The sequence below is a fragment of the Lathyrus oleraceus genome, chromosome 4 (assembly GCF_024323335.1).
Source record: "Lathyrus oleraceus cultivar Zhongwan6 chromosome 4, CAAS_Psat_ZW6_1.0, whole genome shotgun sequence".
NCBI classification, from domain to species: Eukaryota; Viridiplantae; Streptophyta; class Magnoliopsida; order Fabales; family Fabaceae; genus Lathyrus; species Lathyrus oleraceus.
The window spans coordinates 488,896,834-488,922,033 of record NC_066582.1 but is presented as its reverse complement, the minus strand read 5'-3'; the positions used below and the strand labels follow the sequence as shown (position 1 = coordinate 488,922,033).

The 25,200-nt window shown below is 34.1% G+C and overlaps 1 protein-coding gene and 1 long non-coding RNA gene across 2 annotated transcripts in view; both read right to left on the bottom strand.

The window, feature by feature from the left end:
- Nucleotides 1-13,222: 13,222 nt before the first annotated feature.
- The window catches only part of LOC127076520 (probable lipid-A-disaccharide synthase, mitochondrial), a 131,097-nt gene continuing 119,119 nt past the window's right edge, over nucleotides 13,223-25,200 (bottom strand). The window contains exon 9 of the mRNA XM_051018192.1: nucleotides 13,223-13,655. Coding sequence (XP_050874149.1) covers nucleotides 13,457-13,655 — 199 coding nt within the window. The 3' untranslated portion in view covers nucleotides 13,223-13,456. The remainder of the gene's footprint in view (nucleotides 13,656-25,200) is intronic.
- On the bottom strand, nucleotides 15,571-16,976 carry LOC127076522 (uncharacterized). The gene is made up of 2 exons (XR_007786833.1): nucleotides 16,918-16,976; nucleotides 15,571-15,846 (listed from the first exon to the last, which is right to left on the bottom strand). It is a non-coding gene; the product is annotated as an uncharacterized LOC127076522 (long non-coding RNA).

The following is a 25,200-nucleotide window of genomic DNA, read 5'->3' as shown; positions in this document are numbered from 1 at the left end:
TCCATGTCAAAGTCATGCAGAGCAATAAGTTTTTTTATATTAAAAAATAAAAACTTGACTAATTATATTTTCAAATTTTTGAAATGAATGATAATATTTTTATAAAAAAAAAATTCTTTTACTCGAATCGGATGAATAAAAGTCAAAAAATTAAATCCGAGATTAGGATATTTATTTAAGTTAGAAAAGATTCAGATGAATTATAATTTAAAAAATATAATTATATTTTTCATAAAAAAAGTTAACTTACATTCTTAATTAGGTATTTCCTTCGTCCCATATTATAAGTAAATTTCACCTTTTTAAATTTATTAAATAATTAATGTATCTGGTTTATTATATAGATCAGATACATTAATTATTTAATGAATCTAAAAAGATGAAATTTGTTTATAATATGGGATGGAGGAAGTATGAAGCAAATGAAGATTTATTTAACCTTGAAGAATTAAATTTTAAATTTGTGTGTGGCATTGAATCTCTTTAACCAGTTATCTCATGAGTAATGTGTATTGGCTTGGGTTTTTTTTTCTTGGATAGTTGTTTATTTAACTTTTATAAAATGCATGGTTGCTTTTTAATAATAGTTTTGCATAGTTGAATAATAATGTGAACGTTTTTGGTGGTTGGATATTCATTGCAAGTTGTGGATTTATATCGTCATTTTAAAACATGACGTAAGTAAATGATAAATATTTATTAAAACATTAAAAAACAATTCGTGGCATGTTAAAGTTTTTGGACATATTCAGTGCCATCAATCACTATCAAGTACTGTACCTTAGATTATTTGTTTTCTCTATACAAAATGTTTTTTTTAATAAGAGTTGATAATATATGTTACAATCAAGAGTATCACGAAAAAGAATAACTAAGCTCCATTAAAAATTTGAGAGCCTAAATAAATAAATGTATATCTTTCTCTTAACTATATATTTGGGTTTACATTGATCCCTTAATTATTTTTTGCGTCATCTTGATCCTTTATCTATTTAATAGATGCATATGAGTCTTTTCCGTCCATTTAGTTAAGTTATGTGTCAGCTGAGTTGGCAATGGTATCAATTTGTTTTTTCGTTTTCATCTTTCTTACTACCAATCTACAACTAAAATAAAATTAGGACAACATTGATTCTTCGTTTTCATCACTTTCATCTTCCTTATTACAAATATGCAACTAAAATAAAATTATGGTAATATTGGTTCATCTTTTTCATCTTCATTTTTTTTGTTTTCTTCGAAGCATGAAGTCCGGCCAATGTTCTTCATTTATGAAGTAGAAGAACTCTCAAAGTTTCGAATCCAGTGTATACACAAGCTCGGGATGTGTACCAAAATGTCATTGTAGAGACAAAATTGTGATTCGTATGACAACAACTGATAAGAATTTTGGAAAGAATTTTAGGGTTGTCCAAATTTTAAGGTAAGCCCTAATTTCAGTTTGATTTATGTCCAAATGTGATAAGCCCGTTTTGATACATATATAAAATTTTCATAGATCCTTGCAAAGAGTGTGTGGTTTTTTCAATTGGTTTCATGAGGGTTTGAGAGATGAGAAGGGGCAACTTGTGATGAATATGTTGTAAAGCATAGCAAAGGAAGTTGATGATGCAAAAATGGAGTTTGAAAAAGTCAGAGTGACAAATGAAGAATTAGGGAAAGTTATGATGGAACTTCAAACTCAAGTGAACAAGATCTTGAAGTGGAAAAATACATGGAATATTATGTTTCTTGTAATCTTATGTGTATTGTTTTTTAGGATGTTTTAGAAGTATGTATCAGTTTGTATGGATGAGTTGGTATGTATCAGTTAGAAATATCAGTTTGTATCACTGTATTGTTATGGATAAGTTGGTATGTAACACATTGTATCAGTTTAATATGAGTTTGTTTGTTTGGAAAATTATTGTTTGTACCAGACCATAAACATATCAATTTTACGTAACGAGTTTACAATATCAGTTCACATAACATGAATTCCAAAATAATTTGCATAACACATAAATTGATTTGCATAATACACTACAGAATTCCAAGACATAATAGAATTCCACAAAGGCTCCAAAATGACATTGACATAATACATAAACATGTTCAAGATACATTACATAATATCAAAGTGATTCAAAGTGGTTAATATTACAACCAAATTGCTTCAAAATACATGTTAAAACTATTAACTAGACAATGGCTAAATAACACTAGATGTTCTTCTTTGGTGTGATTCTCTTGGTTGGAGTAAACCTCCTGGTTGTTGGGCTAACTAGATTATTGGTTGCAGTTAATCTTGTTGTTGGTCCTGGGGGTACAAATGGTCTTCTTACACCTAAATTTTGTGTCTTGTCATTTCCTTGAGTTACTTGAGTTGCATTGTCTTAAGTAGCTTGCCTTTTCCCTTGATTTGATTAAGTTGTCTTGCCCTAAGATGACTTAGTTGGTTGAGTTGCTGACCTTTTTCCTTGAGTTGATTGAGTTGCCTTTCCTTGAGATGACTGAGTAACATTCTTGTAAACTTGAGTTTCCTGAGATTGTTTAGTAGCATTCATACTTTCTTGAGTTGCATTACCCTGAAATCACTGAGTAGCATTACCCTGAGGTTGCTGAGTAATATTGTCTGAGATTACTGAGTTGCATTGCCTTGAGATTGTTGAATTGCATTGCATTGAGATTGCTGAGTAACATTGCCCTAAGTTTCCTACTGTGAAACTTGAGTTGCTATTGTAACCTTATAAGTTAATTTGTTGTGTCCTTCTTTTTGGCACTTACTGCATTTGACTATGAAACCTGTTCTTCTCATTTTTTTATCAGTCCCATCAATTTCCCCTTGTTCAAAGTTCCTTCTCTTTTTTGGTATATCAAACATCTTTCTATACTTAGGAGGTTGCACATCCGGATATGGTGTCTTAACCCAAATATTTGATCCATTCACATGGTAAATCGCATGCTTGTAGACTGCCATATACCTAGATTTCATGTAATACTCATGGATATAATCATCAATCTTAAAAGTTCCTACTCTTCATAGCTGACAATGCATGAAGACGTGGACGTCCTGTGAGATCCCATCTTCTGCAAGAGCGTATGTAGTCTTTCAAATTTACAATGAATGTTTATGCTGGGTTTTCTACATGCATTTCTTCAAACATGTGTTCATCGGACATCCTACAACATGTTTAATATATCAGTACTAACCATAATAATCATTGTTACAAGTTACAATAATAACCAATGTTTCGTACCTGACAAGCCATAAGTTGGTGAATGTGTTTGTTCTATCAATCTTCCTTATAATGTCAGGTAGAATCTCATTATCATAGAAATTTTGAAACCTCATTCTATTATTTGTCCATCTCTCCACTATGTAGATTATGATCTCTTCCAACATGGTGACTAATGGTTTAGCCATTGAGTCAAGAATAACACTATTAAAAGACTCTGACATGTTGTTGAGAACAACATCACACTTGTTAATTGTTCTAAAATATGATCTACTCCAATATCTTGGTGGGGTCTTCATCATATGGAGATATGCACCTTCACTGATCAATCTCATTCCCCTAATCTCTCTTTCCCAAGCTTGTGAGTATGTTGATTTTGTAGCTTTCCATATAATTTCCTTCAACATCTTTCCAGGACACCTCTTCCTTATAATGTTATACAAATGCCTCACACAGAATCTTTGTTCAACATTAGGCAAAGGATCATCTATTGCAGGTAAGAGGTCCTGCAAAACATCATACATAACAGAAAATTATCAAGTTTACATAACAGGAAATAATGTAATAATAAGAGGAAATAATAAACTTTATATACCTTTTGTTGGTCTGAAATAAATGTGTATGAGAGGCACTCATTTCCACCTCTTAGGTCATCAATCAGGAGCTCCAAAAACCATGTCCAGCTATCCCTATTTTCACCATTCACAACTATAAATTCTATAAGAAGCATCTCATCATTAAGATCCCTGCATATGGCTGCCAGAATTTTTCCTCCATAAAGCTACTTCAAAGCATCCATTCAAACCTATGACATGTCTACATAACTTGAATCTCTCCTTACATGTTGCATAGCATATGTACAACCTTCTAAACAAGGGCTTTTGATCCTCAACACCTTCTTGAACAGGTTCAACAATTAGCTTAATTGTTGACCTTGAATTAGCTTTTAACAACTCATGATAAATAGTCATAGATTCTAATGTAATCCCCTAAAAAATAACCATCAATCATGTCCATAGTAGCAAGTATTTCTCTGATTGCTTAAGTCTTGTTTACCCCTACATTCCACTTCCCCAATGCCTTTTCCTTGATATAATTTACCTTCATCCTAGGATTTTTTTCAAGGAATTCTAAATCCTCTTGCTCAACCATTATGTACTCATCATCTTAAAATTATACTCTCTACTACAGTTATGTTTGTCATTTACCTTCCTACTTGCCATATTCCTTATTTGGAAACTTGGAACAATAGACATCCCACGCACAACCATCTTTACATTTCACCTCACTCTTTTTTTGTCATTTTTTTTTATTTCGGGACTCTACCATTTTGAACAACATATGAGGTTATTTCTTCCTTAATATCACTTTTTGAAGTAAAGTACATTCCTACCTCCCATTTTTAATTTGACATATCCTTTTGTAACTTAAAAAGTGAGTACTTCTTCCTTTTAGCTCCACTACTATCATCACTCTCACAACCATTTTGCATATCTTCACTGTCATTATCACTCATTTTAAATTCTTATTTATCTTCTTCCCACTTTTCTTTCCCTTTTCCCTTTCCATCACTTTCATATCCAATCAGATTAGTAAGTTCATATTCCTCCATCTCATCATACCCATCAGAGTTATCCTTAAAAGCTACTTCAAGAGCACTACCATACTAGTAATTGTGGTCCTCACTATCATCATAACTGTACTCACCATGTACCTCACCAACATTGTTTGATCCCACTCCAATATTTACATCTTTCACTCTAACATTGTCTGATTGCACTCCAACATTGGTTGATTCCACTCCAAAATTGGTTGAGTTTACTCCAACATTGCCATCCTTCAATCTGACATTACCTTCTTCCACACCAGCATTACTATCATTCAACTTATCTACAATGTCATTATGCAGTCTATTAAGAAAATTTCCCACCTCATTTACAATGTTATCAGGTCCCTCATCAACATTATCAATAACATCATCACAATAATCAGGTTGAGACAAAGTATATTGAATATAGATATCAACACTTTGGTGCACCCTATAAATATCTACAATTTCTAAAGAACATTTGTCATCAACAAGGGCATTCATCCCAAATGTAGGGTCCTTGTAATATATTGTCTCAAATTCCATATAACCTAACTTCTTCAATACACTAACTAACTCAAAATAACTTCACTTATCAACATTTACTTTTAAACCATCTACTAGTCCCCATTCATACACACTTAGTTCAGGATCAATGAATTCACCACTGTCATGAATTTTGAGTTTCAGAAATTCATCCATTATCTCTATTCAAATAGATTTCGCCAAAGCCCTAAAACATGAAAAAACCTAAATCTATTAAAAAAACCTAAATATACAAAAATCTCTAAATCTAGAGAAATCCATAAATTTTGCTCTAATTCAATTACGAAAACATACAAATAATACTGACACATATTCGAAACTCCGTCTTCAACCCTTAACTTCCTTGATTTCGCCAGACTGTGCGCATTCAAACGTTCCTTCAAAATCACCTTCGTGTTGTTGCTAGCTTAGGGTTCCTTCATTTTGAGCAACAACAAAACATTTTGGTTGTTATATTGAGTCACATATCCACATCATCAAGTAACATGCCACTTGGAATTTGCTTTTTGGCTTTGACTAACGTCCACTAACGGAAAGACAAATGTCACAATGTTTAAAAAGTTAAAGGACCAAAGTGACACTAAAAAAATTAAGGGACCAATCTGAACTTACGGGTATAGTTAAGGGGCCAAAAAGGGTATTTTGATGTTATAGGGGCAAGTACTCTCAAGCCACATATTCCTTAAATTGCAAGGAAGCAAACTATGTTTGGAGCAAGCTTTGACAATCATTAAACAATCTCTTTCAATACAAAGCTTTCATCAACCATGAGTCTTCGCAATGTCGATCGCTTTTAGAACTGGCAAAAATTCAGCATTAAGCGAAGAGCATGTCAATAATTTTTCTGCATAAGCAAGCATAAAATCTCCCTTGTTGTTCCTAAAAATTCTGCCATAACCACTGACATTTATAATAGGACAATACGCTCTATCACAATTGCACTTGTACCAACCATGATTTGGAGGCATCCAGAAAACTTATATTATGTTGGGAGCACGATGAGGTCGAATTTTAACATCAAAGGTTTTGATCAAAGCAAAGTTTGCAATCGATATGGAAGAGTGATTATGAGCATTGTTATCGGACAACATTGTTTGATTCTAAATTATATTGGTGGAGTTTCTTCTGTTGGGCCTCATATTTTCATTCTTGAACTTAATTCCAAAAGACCCAATTTGATTCATATTAAAAATGATTGCAACTTTCAACACAAACCCAGATTGGTTTGACGTGCTAGAATTGCAAATCTGAAACAAGTCATCCAGAGACATTGGATTAGAATGAATCCATGTCTTCCTCCTAAGCTAATTCCAAAGGTACCTTGCAAAGGAACACTGGAAAAACATGTGATACACATTCTCTGCATCAGAGTTGCACAAATAGAAAATTGAGGCCAAAGATATTCCTCTCGACATGACCAATAACTTCGTAGGAATTTTGTCATGAGCAAGCCTCCAAACTATCATAGACTTGCTTGGAAATATGTAACGGCTCCAAATGAATTTGGACCATGATACTCTTTGAAATGTCCCTCTTTGAAAGAGTATCCATCTTTAAGAGTGAGCATCCCTGACACGTTATGATTCTAAACCATTTAATCTGAAAGGTTGATTTAAGATAAAGGAATTGAAGGCAGCATGTTAGCCAAAGATGGGAACCAACCATTCCAAGAATATGATAAACTCCAATGACCATCAGATATGAAATTAGAAACAAAAGAGTTGACGTTGATACCTTTTGAAGTGAGGAAATCTAAAGAGGTAATTTGAGATAGAGGTTGGTCGCACCAAGAATCGGACCAAAATCTAATATTTTTCCCATTACCTAGAGATCAACTCGAATTGTTGTCTATGACTGGAAATTTTGACTTTATATATGTCCAAATTGTTGAGTAAATATGGTAATTTGAGATAGAGGTTGGTCGCACCAAGAGTCGAATCAAAATCTGATATCCTTTCCCTTACCTATAGACCAACTGGAATTGTTGTTTAGGACTGAAAATTCTAACTAGATTCCTGTCTAGGACTGAAAAGTACATTTTTTTACTCACTATACAAAAAGTACATAGAGAAATAATAATTGAAAAAAAAATGAAATACATTGAAAACTAAAAAAAAATTGATATGCATTGAAGGTGTAAACGAATTTTACACAATCACTTATCCTAGGTATTAGATATTGGAAAAAATCTTACTTTTATCTTAACCACATATAAAGTAAAACAAATAGATGATTGTGATGAATAGACAGTTTAAAACTTTTTTACATTAACAATGCATATTAATTAATCTCAATTAAAAACTATTGAGACATGGTGCAGTGGTTTTTTTTATATATATTGATAGATTTTTAAATTTATAAAATAAATATGGTAAATTATTTGATATTTAAAATTTAAATTTTTAAAGTTAAATAATACTCTATCCCAAAATAAATATTGTAAAATTTATTTGTCACAAGATAAATGTCGCTTTTAGTTTACACTATATTTTTAGATTTAATCTTTCAATTGTATCCCTAATTAATGGTCCTAATTTATTATTTCTTTCATCTTTCATTAATGATAATTAAAATATATAAATAATTAATAAAAAAAATTGATAAAATTGTTATTCTCTCTCTTTTTATAATTTATATTAAAGTGTCAATTATGATATTTATTTCATGACGGTAGTATTTTAATATGACATGTCATTGAACAATTTTGTTTTATTAAATGAAAGTATTGATACTCAACTAAATCTAAAAATATTGAAGTATTTGCCAACAAGATATATAGAGAAATATACACCATTTATATATGCAATTAATAATTTAGTGCTCAAAAATTATAATTCTAAAATATAACAATTAATTTTTTTATTTAAACAGACCTCAAAAATATTACTTTGTCCAGGTAACAGTGCATTTGATTTGTAAAGTAGTAAGTATTTGATAGAAGTGTACAGTACAAGACAGTACAGTACGATACAACGACGATAGAACAGTACAAGATGATTTTTTTACACTATTGTATTTGATGATTAATGCATAAGACTATTTTTAACTATACTTTGTTAGAAATGTCTATGCATATATTAAAATAATATAATTTTATTATAATATTTTTTTTTTGATATTCACATGGGTTAAAACCCACTTTTGATATAGTAGAAAATAGGTACAAAAGTGAGAGGAATCAATCATAAACCTCAAACCTAGTAAATAGGAAACCCTAACTTGTTTTTATTGAAGTCAATAATGATATTGATATGTATATTATTCCATCACGTATAATTAGTAGAAATTAAGCCTAAATCAACTATTTTATTTGTATAATAATTGTCTTCTTTGTAAATATGAGTGTCTAAAAAATTAATGGACTGAAGTGCTCGTGTACGGTTGTCTAATATGTTCTTTAAGTTCCAAGTAACTCCATAAGATTTACTAAACACAAGCACCGCCAGTTTAGAATATGTTTCTAACTAAAGTCTATTTCATTGATGAGTCACAGTTAGGGTCGTCTTTGAGGGTGTGCAAGATGTCCTACAGTATAGGACCTCACAATTTTTTATGATTAAGATATGGAAAAAAAGCCTACATACATATATTCCACGGTTAATTTATGGTTAATTAGACCCCCTTAAAAAAATTCACTACTCAATTCAAGCCAACTTCATCTTCTAACAAAGGGCCTTCCAAAATATTTGTTTATTTGTCAAACAAAATATATAGGTTCTGCTTTTGTCAGGTTTAGGAGAGGTTCCGAAGATGAATCTATGGAATAAGACAATATGGTGGTACCGGAGAGGCATCTCCGGAACCTCCACTGATACAAGGTAAAATTATTTAAGGTTCATATTTGTCTACATTCTCTATAAATATAATCTCATATTTTTTATTTCATACAAACAGGAAATGTCGCAAATGAACACCATCTAGTATTTCACAAATGTTTCCTTTTCCGGCACGACATCCGGACAAAAATTTAAGATCAATGAGTACACCTTTTGCAAATCTGCAATACGAAGTGCATAATCTCCTATCTTATGGAGATAATTAAAAAATCGTGAAGCTCGAGTACCGTTCACCGTCAATTAAAAACGAAGGCAAGATTGAATTCAACAACTATGAGGTCAAGACAGATGCAGATGTAAGGATTGTGTGGAAACATTTTTTTTAAACAAAAATTTTGATCGAGGTGGAAGCGACGATTTCAAGATAGGTCGAAGATATTGTGAATATGTTGAAGCGTTCAGCTGAATATTGAAATGTAATGTTTAATTGTATGTTAACATCACTTATGTAATGTTGATTTTATGTTACGAATGATGATAATTTTATTTTGTCAAAATACAACTTTCTGGTTTTCTACTTTTGTTTCTGTTTCAGTATTCTTCGGAGATACATCTATGGACAGGTTACGAAGATGCATCTTCTAAATAAAAATTCACACTCATGGGGCGAAACTCAAAATTGATCTAGGTCGTGTGTGTTTGGGATGTGTTCGAAGATCCATCTCTGAAATCTAAGGATATTTTTGTATTTTTATGTGGTGCCCTAGTAATATATAAGGTGCATTAAAAAAATTCTATGGTCAAAAAGTAATCTCTTAACCTTGTCAAAGCCAAATTAATGCATTAATATGCATACTTCTTCGAACAATCATAACATAAAGTCCATGGAATGTCCCGGAATAAGTCTTTCTCTAGAGACCACAACCTACCTCTCCATAAGAGAACCTCTTGAATAAATAACATAGCTCTCACATTGTAACAAAAATAAATTACACTGCTATAAAATAGACCTTTTATAACATTAAATTACAATGGTCTAACTCTTAATCGTGGTAATATCTCATTTTTTGACACACTTTGATTTTTTATATTTACAAAAAAAAACATTCATTATGGCCAAACTAATTAACTATGATTATACATTCATGGAGTGATATGATTCAAATTCATGCTCCAACAATTTTCTACTTTTTTGTTACAATGAGTGTCGTACTTAATATATATATATTATATATATATATATATATATATATATATATATATATATATTAAAATTAAAATATATATCACCCCGGTTATTAATGGCAAACGTTATGAAAGATATTACATTTTATCACGGTTTTTTAATACGATAATGGTGAAATTGATTACTCATATATAAGTGAATTAACTCTCGCTTCTTGATAGTATCGTTGTATCTATCATAGCAAAATCCCAGTATATATTTTCTCTCATCTTATTCATCATTAACTTTCCTATTCTACAGTGTGACATCAATTTTGTTCTTCATACATAAATTTTTTTTTCTTCTTCTTCTTCTTTCTCTTGTTTTCGTGTATGTTATTATTGTGTTTCACATTATTTTCTTCTTGTTCGAGAGTTTAAAGGTTTTTTGTTGTTGTATGTTATTTTGAAAAAAGGTTTCTCTTCTTATTCAGATTTCACACCATTCTCTCAGATTTCAGATTTTTCTCTCAACATGAATAGTGGGAGCAAACTTGTCCACAAGATTAAGGTTACAAAGAAAGTTATTGATATGTTGGAGTTATGGTTGAACAAAGCTAAAGAAGTTGAAGTTGTTAGAGATCACATTAGTATTTTTAAACCGTCTGGTGTAACAAGCTATAAGAAGATTCTTTTCAAGAGTCTTAATCTTGAAAAGATAAGGAAGGTAGAGGCTATTGTGAAGAACCTAATGAATCTAGATGCAACTGGTTATGAATCAAATAGAAACTATGAGAACTACGAAGACCTTCAGAACTGCACAAATTCAACTAGGCATGAAGATTCAAGACCTTGTTATGTTTCACATGATTTATTGTTGGTAGTTGTTATTGATAAATCTTTTTCCATATTCTTTATTATTCGTGTATGTTGTTATTATGTTGATGTTATTGTTATGTATGTTGATAATTTTTTGTTTGATTATAATGTACCGCTAGTTTATGTTAACATGTTTTTTTTATATGGTGTTTTTAGGATTACAATTGATTTGTGTTGATATGAAGAAAAAATGCAATAGAGAATGGAGTTGAAGTGAAATATGCAAACTTGTGTGATAGATCTAGAATGACATACATTCAAATTTAACACAAGTTTGCAATTTTCTACTCAATTCCATCCTCCTTTCATTTTACAAGTTTGTCTTAATTTTCTAGGAACGGTTAGTCATCATGTTCTCCCAATCTATGTTAATTAATTGAATTTTTTATTGATAAATGTTGTTAGTGAGTTTGTTATATCATATACGATTACTTATTTCACTAACCCCTCATTGAACGTGTATTCATTTAAATAGATTTTTGAGATAATAATCCGAAACATTAAATTATCTTGAAAAACAACTTAGACGATCCAATATTTTTCGAATTGCATGCTTCTTGTGATTCATGATTTCCTCTTTAGTCCATAAAATTTGATTTAATGCCACAAATTCTTCAAAATAATGATGATAAATAGATGTCAGTCTCAGTCTTTCACACAAAATTTGATATTTGCAAAATCTACTAGAGAAAAAAGAGGAAATTAAATTTTGTGTGAAAGACTTAGAAGACATTCATTCATGATCATTACTTTGAATAATTTGGGATTGAATCAAATTATATGGGTTAATGAGAAAATCATGAATTACAAGATACTTACAATTTGAAAAATATTAGACCGTTTAAATTATTTTTCAAGAATAATTTAATTTTTCTGATTACTATCTCAAAATAATGATGATAAATAGATGTCAGTCTGAGTCTTTCACACAAAATTTGATATTTGCAAAATCTACTAGAGAAAAAAGAGGAAATCAAATTTTGTGTGAAAGACTTAGAAGACATTCATTCATGATCATTACTTTGAATAATTTGGGATTGAATAAAATTATATGGGTTAAAGAGAAAATCATGAATTACAAGATGCTTGCAATTTGAAAAATATTAGACCGTTTAAATTGTTTTTTCAAGAATAATTTAATTTTTATGATTATTATCTCAAAAATCATTTTGAATGGTTGTATATGGTTAATGAGTGGCAGGGAGAAATGTAATATATTCATAATGTATTAAGGCAAACCAACCAAAGATTGTGAACCAGGTGCATTAATTTGTAAAGCTGTCAAATGCAACAAAGGAAAAACAAACCACATGAAAAACAATATAGATATTATTAACCAAAAATTAGAGAACCAAATCAAAGTAGATTCACTTATATGTTAAAGACTCACCCAAACAAGTGAGAGAGGCATCAGATATTTATCTAAAATCTTAAGGTAATAAGAGTATTAGAACTCACATTTATTTCTCAACACAACTCACATTTATTTTCCAACACAAAGTACTGAGATGTGTGTATTATGTGTCCGTCCTGAGATGCGGTTCTAATATTAAGGGACATTTATTACATTTTTTGTTTTTCATCTCGGGGAACTAGTACTCTGGATAAAATAACCCCCTATTTTTATGCATACTCACCAAAAATGGGGTTTGTTTGAGCATATAAACTTCCTTTTTCTACTTTACGCTAATAAACAAGAATTGCTTCTTAGTACTATTAATAATCATTTGTGTAGGAATGCCAACGATTTGCAAATTAGATTTTTGAGCTTTCCCTTTAAACAAAGATCCAAACAGTTTTTTCCCTTTTGGCTGAATATGATTTTTGGTTGCAAATTCATTTCATGTGAGTTTTAGTTTTAGTTTCAGAAAAATGACAGATATGTGTGAATGAGAAAAAAGACTTTTCTTTTCATAACCTACATGTACAAAGGGTAGCTTTCACATCATTTCTCTAACATAGATGGGATTTCTGCAATTTTACTGAAGTGAGAATCTTTGTAAATAGCAAGTGTGTTAATACTTGTTCATGGAATTGAAGGAAACAAAAAGGAAGAGAACATTTCCAAGAATTTATTAGACATCTACCATGACAACTAATAGTTTTTGTTGCAAATATCATTCTAATCATGCAAGCTAAATCGACTCTTTGAAAGCTATTCTCACTAGTTATGTATCAACAGATAATGTTTCTTCCGACAGTAACAAGTAACTGATTTGCAGCTATAAATGCTTCAAACCTTAAACCTTAGTAGTAATAAATTCAATGCCACATAAACTTGTTTATTAGTCATGAATCACAGGCTTCCCATGGTTTAATATAGTCAACGCTGCAACAGCACTTGGACTGTAATCAGGACATTTTCCCGTCAAACTTTGCTTTGCAAGGTTCTGGTTTATTCTTTCTGAAGGCATTAAAAGCTTGACAAACGTTTGCGCTGAAAGTATTTGTTTTTCTCGACAAACATGATCATGTATTAAATCTCTGCAAAATAAAGGCAGGACATAATGTCAAATATGAGAAATAACTAGTTCCTGTGACGAACATATTCTAAGCTTTTTAGAGACATTCAGAATTAGTATCGCTAATGAAATAATGTTTCAGTCTTACTTGAGCAATAGGGCTAGGTTTGCCGGTTCGCATGATTGAAAGAGTGCTTCAAGAATAATGGCTGAATTCAAAAGAATATTGGGAAGTGACATGTATTGTATCTTGGCTTTGTACCTAATAAACCATTCAGTCAGAATATGGGCACGATATGCCACAACACAAGGTAAACGTGCAAGCTGCAGCTCCACAGCAACTGTCCCGAATGTGCACAATGCAACTTTACTAGCCTGCGATGCTGATTCAAATTAACTAGCCACAAAATGCAACCTTCATGTAAGATAAGTAAGAATTTAGACAGTTCTAATCAGCAATAATGGAAGCTTCAGTCAAAATAAACACAGATATACCTAATTGTTGGTTTATTGTATCTAACGTAACCTCGTGGAAGAAAAACAAGGTACTTTGGTCCTACCTAACCTAACATGCCCTCCGATTTAAAATAATATGGTATAGACATCTATTGATTTGAGTAAAGATCAACATAAAAAATACCTACGTTGTTGGTTTATTGTGTCTAATGTAACTCCAATGGAAGAAAAACAAGGTACTTTGGTCCTACCTAACCTAACATGCCCGCCAATTTAAAATTATATGGTATATACATCTATTGATTTGAGTAAGATTAACATAAAATAAAGATTAAACTAAGATATTAGCAATTGTTTTGATATTATTAAAGTTTAGATTCATGTATTCAATTAAGCGCCCATTAGAAGTGGATAAAGCTAGAGTCTGGTCATGGTACGAAGTAGATATCATGAGTACTAAATCAATTTTCTACTACTGCAAAAAGTATTGAGATAAGAAGCTGAAAAGAATTTGTTATGCAAATGGAAGTTTAGTGAGACAATGGGGCATACACTAAAAGCATCATATCTCATATGTGTTGTTCCACCAGGAATCAATACAACAGGGACATGCCATCTATGAACAACACCAGCAATGAAGTTTTCCACATGTTCATTAGGTTCAACATGAATGATTGTCATCAACTGTGGAACATTGTCTTTCAGTAGTTCCATTGTGTTTGCGAAGATGGGAAGCATCCGACTGACTTCTTGTACTCTACTTCCAGGAAGCAAGCTAATAACAGTGGCTCCTTTTAAAGTTAAATGGCTGAATTCAAAAGAATATTGGTAAGTGACATGTATTGTATCTTGGCTTTGTACCTAATAAACCATTCAGTCAAAATATGGGCACGGTATGCCACAACACAAGGTAAACGTGCAAGCTGCAGCTCCACAGCAACTGTCCCGGATGTGGACTTGGCTAAACAAACATGTGGACTTGGCTAACTTATTGATCAAGTAACTAATTAAAATACATTTGAAATTCGACTAATTAACTAACTCTAATACTCCCCCTCCAATTGGAGGTTGAGGATTATTATCTGTTTGCTTCTTGTTGTTAGTATTGATATTTATGAGATATGAAATGACACCTTGCCAACTGAACCTACTTGGCTGTGTTGCAACCCTTTATACCATAATCAGCATGTTGCTTGAGTAAAAAAAAGGTTATACAAACTTTGCCCATGACCAAGAACTCATAATTAAAGTTCAATCCTCCAAACTGATCAAATTAACTAATTTGCCATTTTTTTAATAACCCCGGCTAGTCTTGTTAGTGTTGTTATCTTTCCAGAGGAGGATGCAAATCAACAAATATATAATATAGATGCAATTACAACACTATCTTGCATGTATGCATTAAAAAAATTACTTATCTGTGCCCCCAATATTAGACAAATATATATTTTAAATCCACAACAGAAACATTATCAAATATGTTATAACAAATGCATAAATCCACTAGAGTTCACTATTTTATAAACTGTAACATAAGAAGTACTGTAACCATCAAAACTGAAAATCAAAGTCATACATACTACAATAATAGAAAACAAACAAGGGTCTATATAAAGGAGTACTGAAAAATGAACTTAATATGAGATCTCCTATAAGGCTTACAACATAACTTCCGAATCCAAATACAAACCTTCCTCCCTACATATCATCTAATAGTTCTGTGAATAATCAAAGCTCAAAGGTTGACCAAATGGAGCCTACAAAGAAAAATAAAGGTATCTTAGCAGTTGCATTATAGAACATCTAAAATCAGAGAATTTAAAAAGGAAGTGAAAAAACTATTCCATGCCCGGGAGGCAAATTCATACACAGAAAAATTAATCATCCATAAAGTGATTCCTTTAATTGGACAAGTTATTCAACTTTGTTCAAAAAGAAAGTGTTGATAGAAAGGGAAAATAACAATACAAGCCGATTCTTTATTAAATGCATATGCTTCCCCTTACAGATAACCACCAAATCATATAAAAAAATCACTAATATTTGTGATTAGAAGATAGTTAAATAAATATTTCAATTGTTTGTTTTTTTATTAATAAAGCAAAGGTCACTAGGGGATCATCGGGTGCCCTTTTTAGGGAGTACACGCCTTAGATAGAGCGCTTGTTGTGAATATTGGCGCTATGGTGGGATGATAAATCCTAATTTTCTGCATTTTGAAGCAGCGGCGGTAGCAAATCATAGTCAAATAGCAGCACAATTGCCCTTTAGAAAGGTTGTTCTGTCCTTTTCCAATTTAAATTCATGTTGCCCTACCTCTCTTCCTAGTGATTCACCAAAAATAAAGACATGGAAGAGACAACTCTATTCTACTATGCATTTCTATAACTGCAAAGATCAAAAGTAGCATAAAAACTGTCTCTGGCGACGGTGGAGGCATTTTCTGGCATGTTCAAGTTCAGGTTCTCTACACTTTCTCGGCTTGGTTTATAGGTTCTTACATTGTTTTTGACATTTGTGAATGCCAAATGCAAAGACCAACCAGCACCCAACCAAAACAATAGACACATTGCTCTGATAGTGATTTTAAAGACTCACTTGTTATTTCAAATGTTATATTGGACTATGATTTTGAATGTAAGCGCAAAAATTATAAGTATTGAGTATGACTACTGTTTCAATCAAAATGGTCAACCCAAAACACACAGGTAATTTAAGAAATTATTAGATTTATTGCAAGCATGTCATGGTATTTGCAGCTAATAATACAGAAATCACTCAGCAAACTCAACATGGTAAAAACATTAAGTGAAATAAATGTGGTTTACCTGGTAAACAGCATGTCTAAATTGGTCCTATGAATGTGCATACATCATTGTAGGACTTGTGCCATTTGACCCAACTGATTAAAAGTAATGTCATACTGAGCAAATGAAGGTTGAGCTTTTGGCAAATTAAAGGGCACCAAATTAACTGCGGAGGCTGAGAGACTCCTTGTATACCTGAACCAATAATTAAATTCAATCTAATTAGTAATCCAACTAATATATTTAGATCCTATTTGGAATCAACAACTTAAATAAGTGCTTATGACATAGGTGCCTATCATATAAATGTTGATGTATAAACTATTTCTATAACAAAGGATAAAATAAAGTCAAACAGTTCCCATACAAGTTATAAGTTGCTTTCATAAGCAATCGTGAAAGCTTGTGGGTGTGTCATAAGTTGTTCCCATAAGCTATCCCTATAATGCACTGACACAAACACGCACACAAGACACGACACTAACACAACTACACCGATAACAATTTAAGAAAATGAATTGATTGAATGCAACATGTGTCACCGTCGTATCTGACACCAAACACACCTTCAATCACTTGCATACAAGTTATAAGTTGTTTTCAAAGCAATCATGAGAGCTTGTGGCTGTCTCTTAAGTTGTTTCCATAAGCTATCCCTATAATGCACCGACACAAACACGCACACAAGACACGAGACTAACACATCTACACTGATAATAATTAAAGAACCAAACCCTAAGATTGATCACGCTTTAATAGCTTTATACCTGCCACAGTTTATACATAAAGAAGATAAAAAGCCATGCCCACTCAGCAGCAACCAGACCTGCAAAGATATTGCCGGAGAATATTTTCCCCGCAAATGCGGCAATAACACAGCAAAAGACCATGTTGGATATGATGTTGTAAATAACCATGTTGGATATGATATTCCATGGAAACTTTGATGACATGTGACTAAGAGAAAGGATGGAGTGCTCCTTCACGAACCATGAATGTACCACAAAGAGTGGCGCTGAAAGAAGAGTAGAATTGCCAGCTATGTAAGATATGTAAGAATTTAAACAGTTCTAATCAGCAATGTCGCTCCCCGGATTTCCCGAATCCAAGTACAAACGCGAAAAGAGTGGCGCTGAAAGAAGAGTAGAATTGCCAGCTATGTACTTTTATCCCAGGAGGAGGGAAATGTAGTACTGCATAACCAAGAGGGAACGGATAAAACAAAGTCTCGAACCAAAGAAAACTGAGTAAGGGGGCCGGTTACGTGAAGGGAAGGTTATCGCACCCCTTCACGTCTATGGTACTCCACAGGATCCACGTTTGCTATTTATGTCTAAAGTGTGTGTATAAAAAGTCCTATATGCGATGCGAAAGAGAGAAAATCAAAGTAGGGAAAAGAAAGAGTTATTGCTCGCACAGGCCCTACCCTGCTGCATACGTATCTCAAGAAGGATTGAGAATCAGAGCACCGTAGCTCGGCTAACCTATTTTTGTTTGTTTTGTGTTTTTTAGATGAACAACGTTACTATGCAATCTACCGGATGCTCGACCTTTGGAGACTTACTCGCCTGTAGTAGAAGGAGTTAACGTGTTCTTAGGAGAAGGAAAATCAATGAGTTTGTTTGTGTTTTAGGAATGCTCATGCAAAAAAGGAAGTCCTAGACGAAGGAACCGTGCTACCTTAATTGACATGCAAACGAGAGACTATACGAAGCCTAGCAATCCTATGGGGAGACGATCACACCATACAAAACAAACATGCATAAAGTAAACACGCCAACAAGGGGGCTCAAACATCCGTGGGTAGGGCTTTAGTCAAGAGGGGTCATATCAACCTCGACAAACAAGCCATGGAAAGGTAATCAAACGGGCTCTTAACCACTGACATTGAACGTCAGGGTGAGCAGATCAAAAGGGTAATGAGAATAAGACCTCATAGCTCTTAACCCTGGACAGGGTGAGCTCATGACAAAAAATGGGGATTCAGAAAGGTGGAACCCTCTCCACTGACTGATCGGACAAAAGATCTTGGGCTTTTGTTCTGAAGCATCGACACGTAGTGCGAGCATAAAGAACGACACACTGAATAACGGGGGATTGACTACTAATCCCTTTTATCCGTCAATTGCCTCTTCATGGAGGTCTTTAGCATTGGTGCCTCTTCTTGGAGATCTTTGGGCATAAAAGTAAACACACAAAAACATTACCTCCTATCGAGGTCTTCCAGCTAAGAAAGCAGTAAAATGCTGAAAAAAGATGTAAAAGGGATCAAGAGATCTACCACACGGATAAAGATCCGAAGTAACAGCAACTAAAGAAATAAGAAACCCAAAGATCTCTCAGGCTAGCACCGTCAAAGAAAACAAGTCAGCAAAGCAATCAGAATAAATCTCCAAATGGTATCCCACAAATAAAGTGGAATACCAAGCAAGCTATCTCTTCAAGAGTCATGTCAGCCCTCACAAAAAAAACTAAACAAACAGGTTAGAGAAACAAGATGGGGTGCAATCAAGAGTTGCACCAAATAAGAGAATCACATGAATCATGCCATTAAAGTTCACAAAAAGCTCACAAAAAGCAACCAAGGGTAGGAGGCCTAAACCTCTTGTCAAACAAATGCATTAAAAGGGTATCAAAACTCAAAGTCAGGGGACAAGGATCCACACATCAAGACATGACATACATACTAAAACATGTGCCCACATGCAAAACCTAACGATACCCACTCTTCCAAATTCAACCATAATACTTCATACATTCAGAAATTTCAGGTTGAAAGTATAAAGTAGTGGAAATAGGGCATACCTGATTGGGGAGGATCGATTGAAATTGAATGGCACGGTTGGGTTTGCAAAGCAATCTTAGGGTTTGTGTGAGATGGAAGTGAAAAAGTCTCAGAGTCCGAGTGAATTTTTCAGAGCTGTCTGGAGGCTGCTGCAGATTAGTTCGTTCTTCTCTCTAGGGTTTTTCCACTGAATTTTTTTTAGAATTTTTAACCTGATTTTCGTGGCTTTGTGGGCTCAAATGAGAGAGGTCCAAGTCCAAGATTTTTCTGTTATATATATATTTTTTTATTTATCTATTTATTATTTTATTTTATTTTTCGTTTTTTTTTTCAAAACGCGTGGGCTTAAAGCGAAGACTACAGTTTGAGTTATTTGTGCTTCATCGCGTTTCAGTGTCTACCATCTTGAAGGATATGATCGGTCCAATCACTCTTCTCAGAAAGCAAAGAATTTGGGGGAAAGTGAAGATCTATGAGTCATAACAGAATTGGAAAATAGTGGAATGCCGTATTCACATTGCCAATAGGATAGTTTATTTTCTCTTTTGGCGCAATTACCTCTTCCTAGGAATTGCTTCCTGATGTATTTGCCTTAATAGGCCATTTTCAATCAATAAAAGTCGTTATTCAGTAAAATTGCTCTCTTGTTTTTTTTATTCTACTGTTTTGTTTGCAAAAAACGTTCGAATTTTTGATAAACATTGCATCTAAAAACATGAAGGTTAGACAATGACGTGCGGAAAGATAAAACATCTAAAAATTATTTTGAATGTTGAGTACACTTGAGTATATTCTGTCCATACGATCCCCTGGGGCATGTATGTCCTGCCTTTTTGCAGGTTACTATCTTTGATTGATGGCTAAAGCAGAAGAGCCAAAGTTTGTTCGAAGGAAGACCCCGTTGTTTCAACACTATCCAGTCGTGTAAGAGGTTGGGTCATCTAAGTCGAGTTCAGAATTTGTTTCCCCAACATGGTCGAGAGGTTGGTGTTTTCCCAACAAGTGACTCCCCAGTTGAGTTGGTTTCTCTACCGTTCCGAGAATGTCAGATCAGTAAGTATCCTCAGCAGAATTGTTGTATGTCCCCACAGAGTTGGAAGATCGAATCAGAAATTGTGTGCTCAGTAAAGTGATCATTTGCTTTCCTAGCAGGAGTTTTCCTCCCTTTGCATCTTGCATATAGTAATCATCATTTGCATTCGCATTCTCAAACCGCGTAGCATTTCCATTCAGTGTGGAGCATTACGCCATAGAAAACCCAAACATATGCATACATGTATTAAACCAGATTGGATCATATCTCCGGAAGAGACAGATCATTTTTCAACATCAGTGGAGCACATTTGCAGCAGTTGCTCTTGGCAACATTCAGAATCGATAATCCCCGTGAGATTTATTTTCCCACCAGTCCGTGAAAGGAAAGCTTGATTCTATTCAGATTTAGTCACCAGTAAGTGTCTGCCCTATTTTGACATATGTAGATGTCATCCTTGCGATACCGCTAAGTGTCGTATTGATCCCCGTAATATCTGTGCTTTTCTTTGATGTCGGTAAACATCATCTTTCGATGTCGGTAAACTTCGAATTCCAATCGTTGGCCATCAGTAAATGGCATGCCTCTCATGGTGTCTACAAAAAAAATCGTTCTATCAACACCCGTGTGTGTCCTTTCCTTTCTTTGGTGTCGGTAAACATCATTGTTCGATGTCAGTAAACATCAGCCGCTTGTTAACCATCGGTAAATGGTTTTGTCATTTAAGATTCCCCAGCAGATTCGCTATCCGTAAATATCGAGTGTTTCATTTTCGCCATCGGTAAATGGTTTCGTTTCATAAGCGTATTCTTTCTTTGGTGTCGGTAAACATCATTGTTCGGTGTCGGTAAACATCATTGTTCGATGTCGGTAAACATCGAGTTCCTTCCCAGTCATCGGTAAATGTCTGGCCTTGTCTCACTTATAAACATCATTGTTCGATGTCGGTAAACATCGAGTTCCTTCCCAGTCATCGGTAAATGCCTGGCCTTGTCTCACTTATAAACATCATTGTTCGATGTCGGTAAACATCGAGTTCCTTCCCAGTCATCGGTAAATGTCTGGCCTTGTCTCACTTATAAACATCATTATTCGATGTCGGTAAACATCGAGTTCCTTCCCAGTCATCGGTAAATGCCTGGCCTTGTCTCACTTATAAATATCATTGTTCGATATCGGTAAACATCGAGTTCCTTCCCAGTCATCGGTAAATGTCTGGCCTTGTCTCACTTATAAACATCATTGTTCGATGTCGGTAAACATCGAGTTCCTTCCTAGTCATCGGTAAATGTCTGGTCTTGTTTCACTTGTAAACATCTTGTTCCTCCCCATTGAAGCCGCCATCGGTAAATGGCCTCGCTTTCCTTGATATCGGTAAATATCAAATCTGTTTTGAAGCCGCCATCGGTAAATGGCCTCGCTTTCCTTGATATCGGTAAATATCAATTTGCTTTTGAAGCTGCCATCGGTAAATGGCCTCGCTTTCCTTGATATCGGTAAATATCAGTTTTGTTTTGAAGCCGCCATCGGTAAATGGCCCCGCTTTCCTTGATTCGTCACCTACAGAGTGCAAATTCTCCGGTTCTTTTGGTATTCAATCCCTGTTTACCTTGAAAGTCTGATAGCCGCTGCCTTCATCCGTTCAGGTTCACAGTTGATTGAATAGGGGCAGCTGTAGCACCTCAAATTTGCCTTCCTCATTCATGCATTCATTTTTAGGTCATTTAACATTTCATATTGCATTTCAGCAAAGTTCATCTGAATTGGGGTTCGACCTCTAGTCAACTGTTGGTCAACTGAAGTTGAAATGGCTAGGAAATGACTTGAGTTAATTCCAACATGTTCAAATAGGGTCTATTCATCATTCAAAATGTTAATCTTGAAGGAGCAAAAGTTTGTTCATGAGCTGTCATGCTCGTTAGGCGAAGCCCACGCGTTTTGAAAATAAAAAAAAAAATAAAAAAAATATATATATATATATATAAAAAAAATAAAAAAAAAATAAAAAAAATAAAAAAATAAAAAAACGAATAAAAAAATTAAAAATAATATAAATAAATAAATAAAATAAATAAATAAAATATAACAGAAAAATCTTGGACTTGGACCTCCCTCATTTTAGCCCACAAGGCCACGAAAATCAAGTTATAAATCCTGAAATTTCAGTAAAGGAAAAAGAGAAGGAGAATTGGTGAAAGTTGAAAATACTCTGAAGTTTCCTTGGAACAAAACCCTAGAGAGAGATTCTAACTAATTCAGAGCAACCTCCAGAGACTGAAGGGAACTCATCTGCAAAGAACCAATTCCCTCTCTTATAAACCCTAAGATTGTTCTGCAAAGCCAACGGTGCAATTCAATTTCAATCGATCTCTCCAATCAGTAGGTATGTCATGTCTTGATGTGTGGATCCTTGCCCCTACTTTGAGTTTTGATACCCTTTTGATGCATTTGTTTGACAAGAGGTTTAGGCCTCCTACCCTTGGTTGCTTTTTGTGAGCTTTTTGTGAACTTTAATGGCATGATTCATGTGATTCTCTTATTTGGTGCAACTCTTGATTGCACCCCATCTTGTTTCTCTAACCTGTTTGTTGAGTTTTTTTTGTGAGGGCTCACATGAACCTTGAAGAGATAGCTTGCTTGGTATTCCCCTTTATTTGTGGGATACCATTTGGAGATTTATTCTGATTGCTTTGCTGACTTGTTTTCTTTGATGGTGCTAGCCTGAGAGATCTCTGGATTTCTTATTTCTTTAGTTACTGTTACTTCGGACCTTTGTCCGTGTGGTAGATCTCTTGATCCCTTTTACATATTTTCCCGTATTTTACCGCTTTCTTAGCTGGAAGACCTCGATAGGAGGCAATGTTTTAGTGTGTTTACTTTTGTACCCAAAGACCTCCAAGAAGAGGAACCAGTGCTAAAGACCTCCATGAAGAGGCAATTAACGGATAAAAGGGATTAGTAGTCAATCCCCCGTTATTCAGTGTGTCGTTCTTTAAGATCACACTACATGTCGATGCTTCAGAACAAAAGCCCAAGATCTTTTGTCCGATCAGTCAGTGGAGAGGGTTCCACCGTTCTGAATCCCCACTTTTTGTCATAAGCTCACCCTGTCCAACGTTAAGAGCTATGAGGCCTTATCCTCATTACCCGTTTGATCTGCTCACCCTAACGTTCAATGTCAGTGGTTAAGAGCCCATTTGATTACCTTTCCATGGCTTGTTTGTCGAGGTTGATATGACCCCTCTTGACTAAAGCCCTACCCACGGATGTTTGAGCCCCCTCTTTGGCGTGTTTATTTTATGCATGTTTGTTTTGTATGGTGTGATCGTCTCCCCATAGGATTGCTAGGCTTCGTATAGTCTCTGGTTTACATGTCAATTAAGGTAGCACGGTTCCTTCGTCTAGGACTTCCTTTTTGCATGAGCATTCCTAAAACAAACAAACTCATTGATTTTTCTTCTCCTAAGAACACGTTAACTCCTTCTGTAACACCCTTCTTAATACCCCAAATATTTAATTAAAATAATAAAAATATCAATCAGAGTAATTATGCCCCGAAGGGTGTCACGTAATCACTTCACACCATATTCCAAAATAACAGTCATGCTCTTTATTAAATCAAATAAACGTTTGCATAAATCGCAGCGGATATAAATCAATTCAATCAAAACATGTAACACATTACATGTGAAATGGTTCACAACCAACAGTAAACATTTAAAACATCCCTTCCCGATGTTACATCTATCAGAGCATGACCCACTAAGTACTACTCTAGACTCCAAAGTACTAGCTCCTACTCAATCACTGCTCGTTACCTGAAAAACAGTTGTAAGGGTGAGTTCCTCAATCGATATAATAAGTATTATAAAATATCATGTCATGTTAAGTAATTTAACACACTTCATCACCCTAATCCAGACATACATTCAGTAACAGCACATCAACTCAACATAATACTCAACATTAACACAAACACACGTATAATATTGGAATACATCCATTCATATTATACGCCATACATATATTATGCAATGAGACTCCATGCATGCGGTACCGACTATTTGTGAACATATAGTTCAACCTCACCGTCCAAATCCAGGCACGGCTACCAAGCTCACTAGTCCCACTCATTTGAGACATAGTGACTCACTCACTAATTCCTCACCATGGGAATTAGCTACCACCCCAAGGGCTATGCTATGCACGCTAATCACCTAGCATGCAAACATCAACAACAATCAAAATGATTTACTCACTAATTCCTCACCATGGGAATTAGCTACCACCATAAAGGCCACAATATGCATGCTAATCACCTAGCAATGCAACAACAACAACCATTCAAGAATAGACATATGCTCACACTCTAAGCCATAAAACAGTCTATTCACAAATGCACACATCACTGATACATTCACAGCATCATGCATACCATCACACATCATCAACACATTTTATCACAAAAGCATATCATATCATGCCG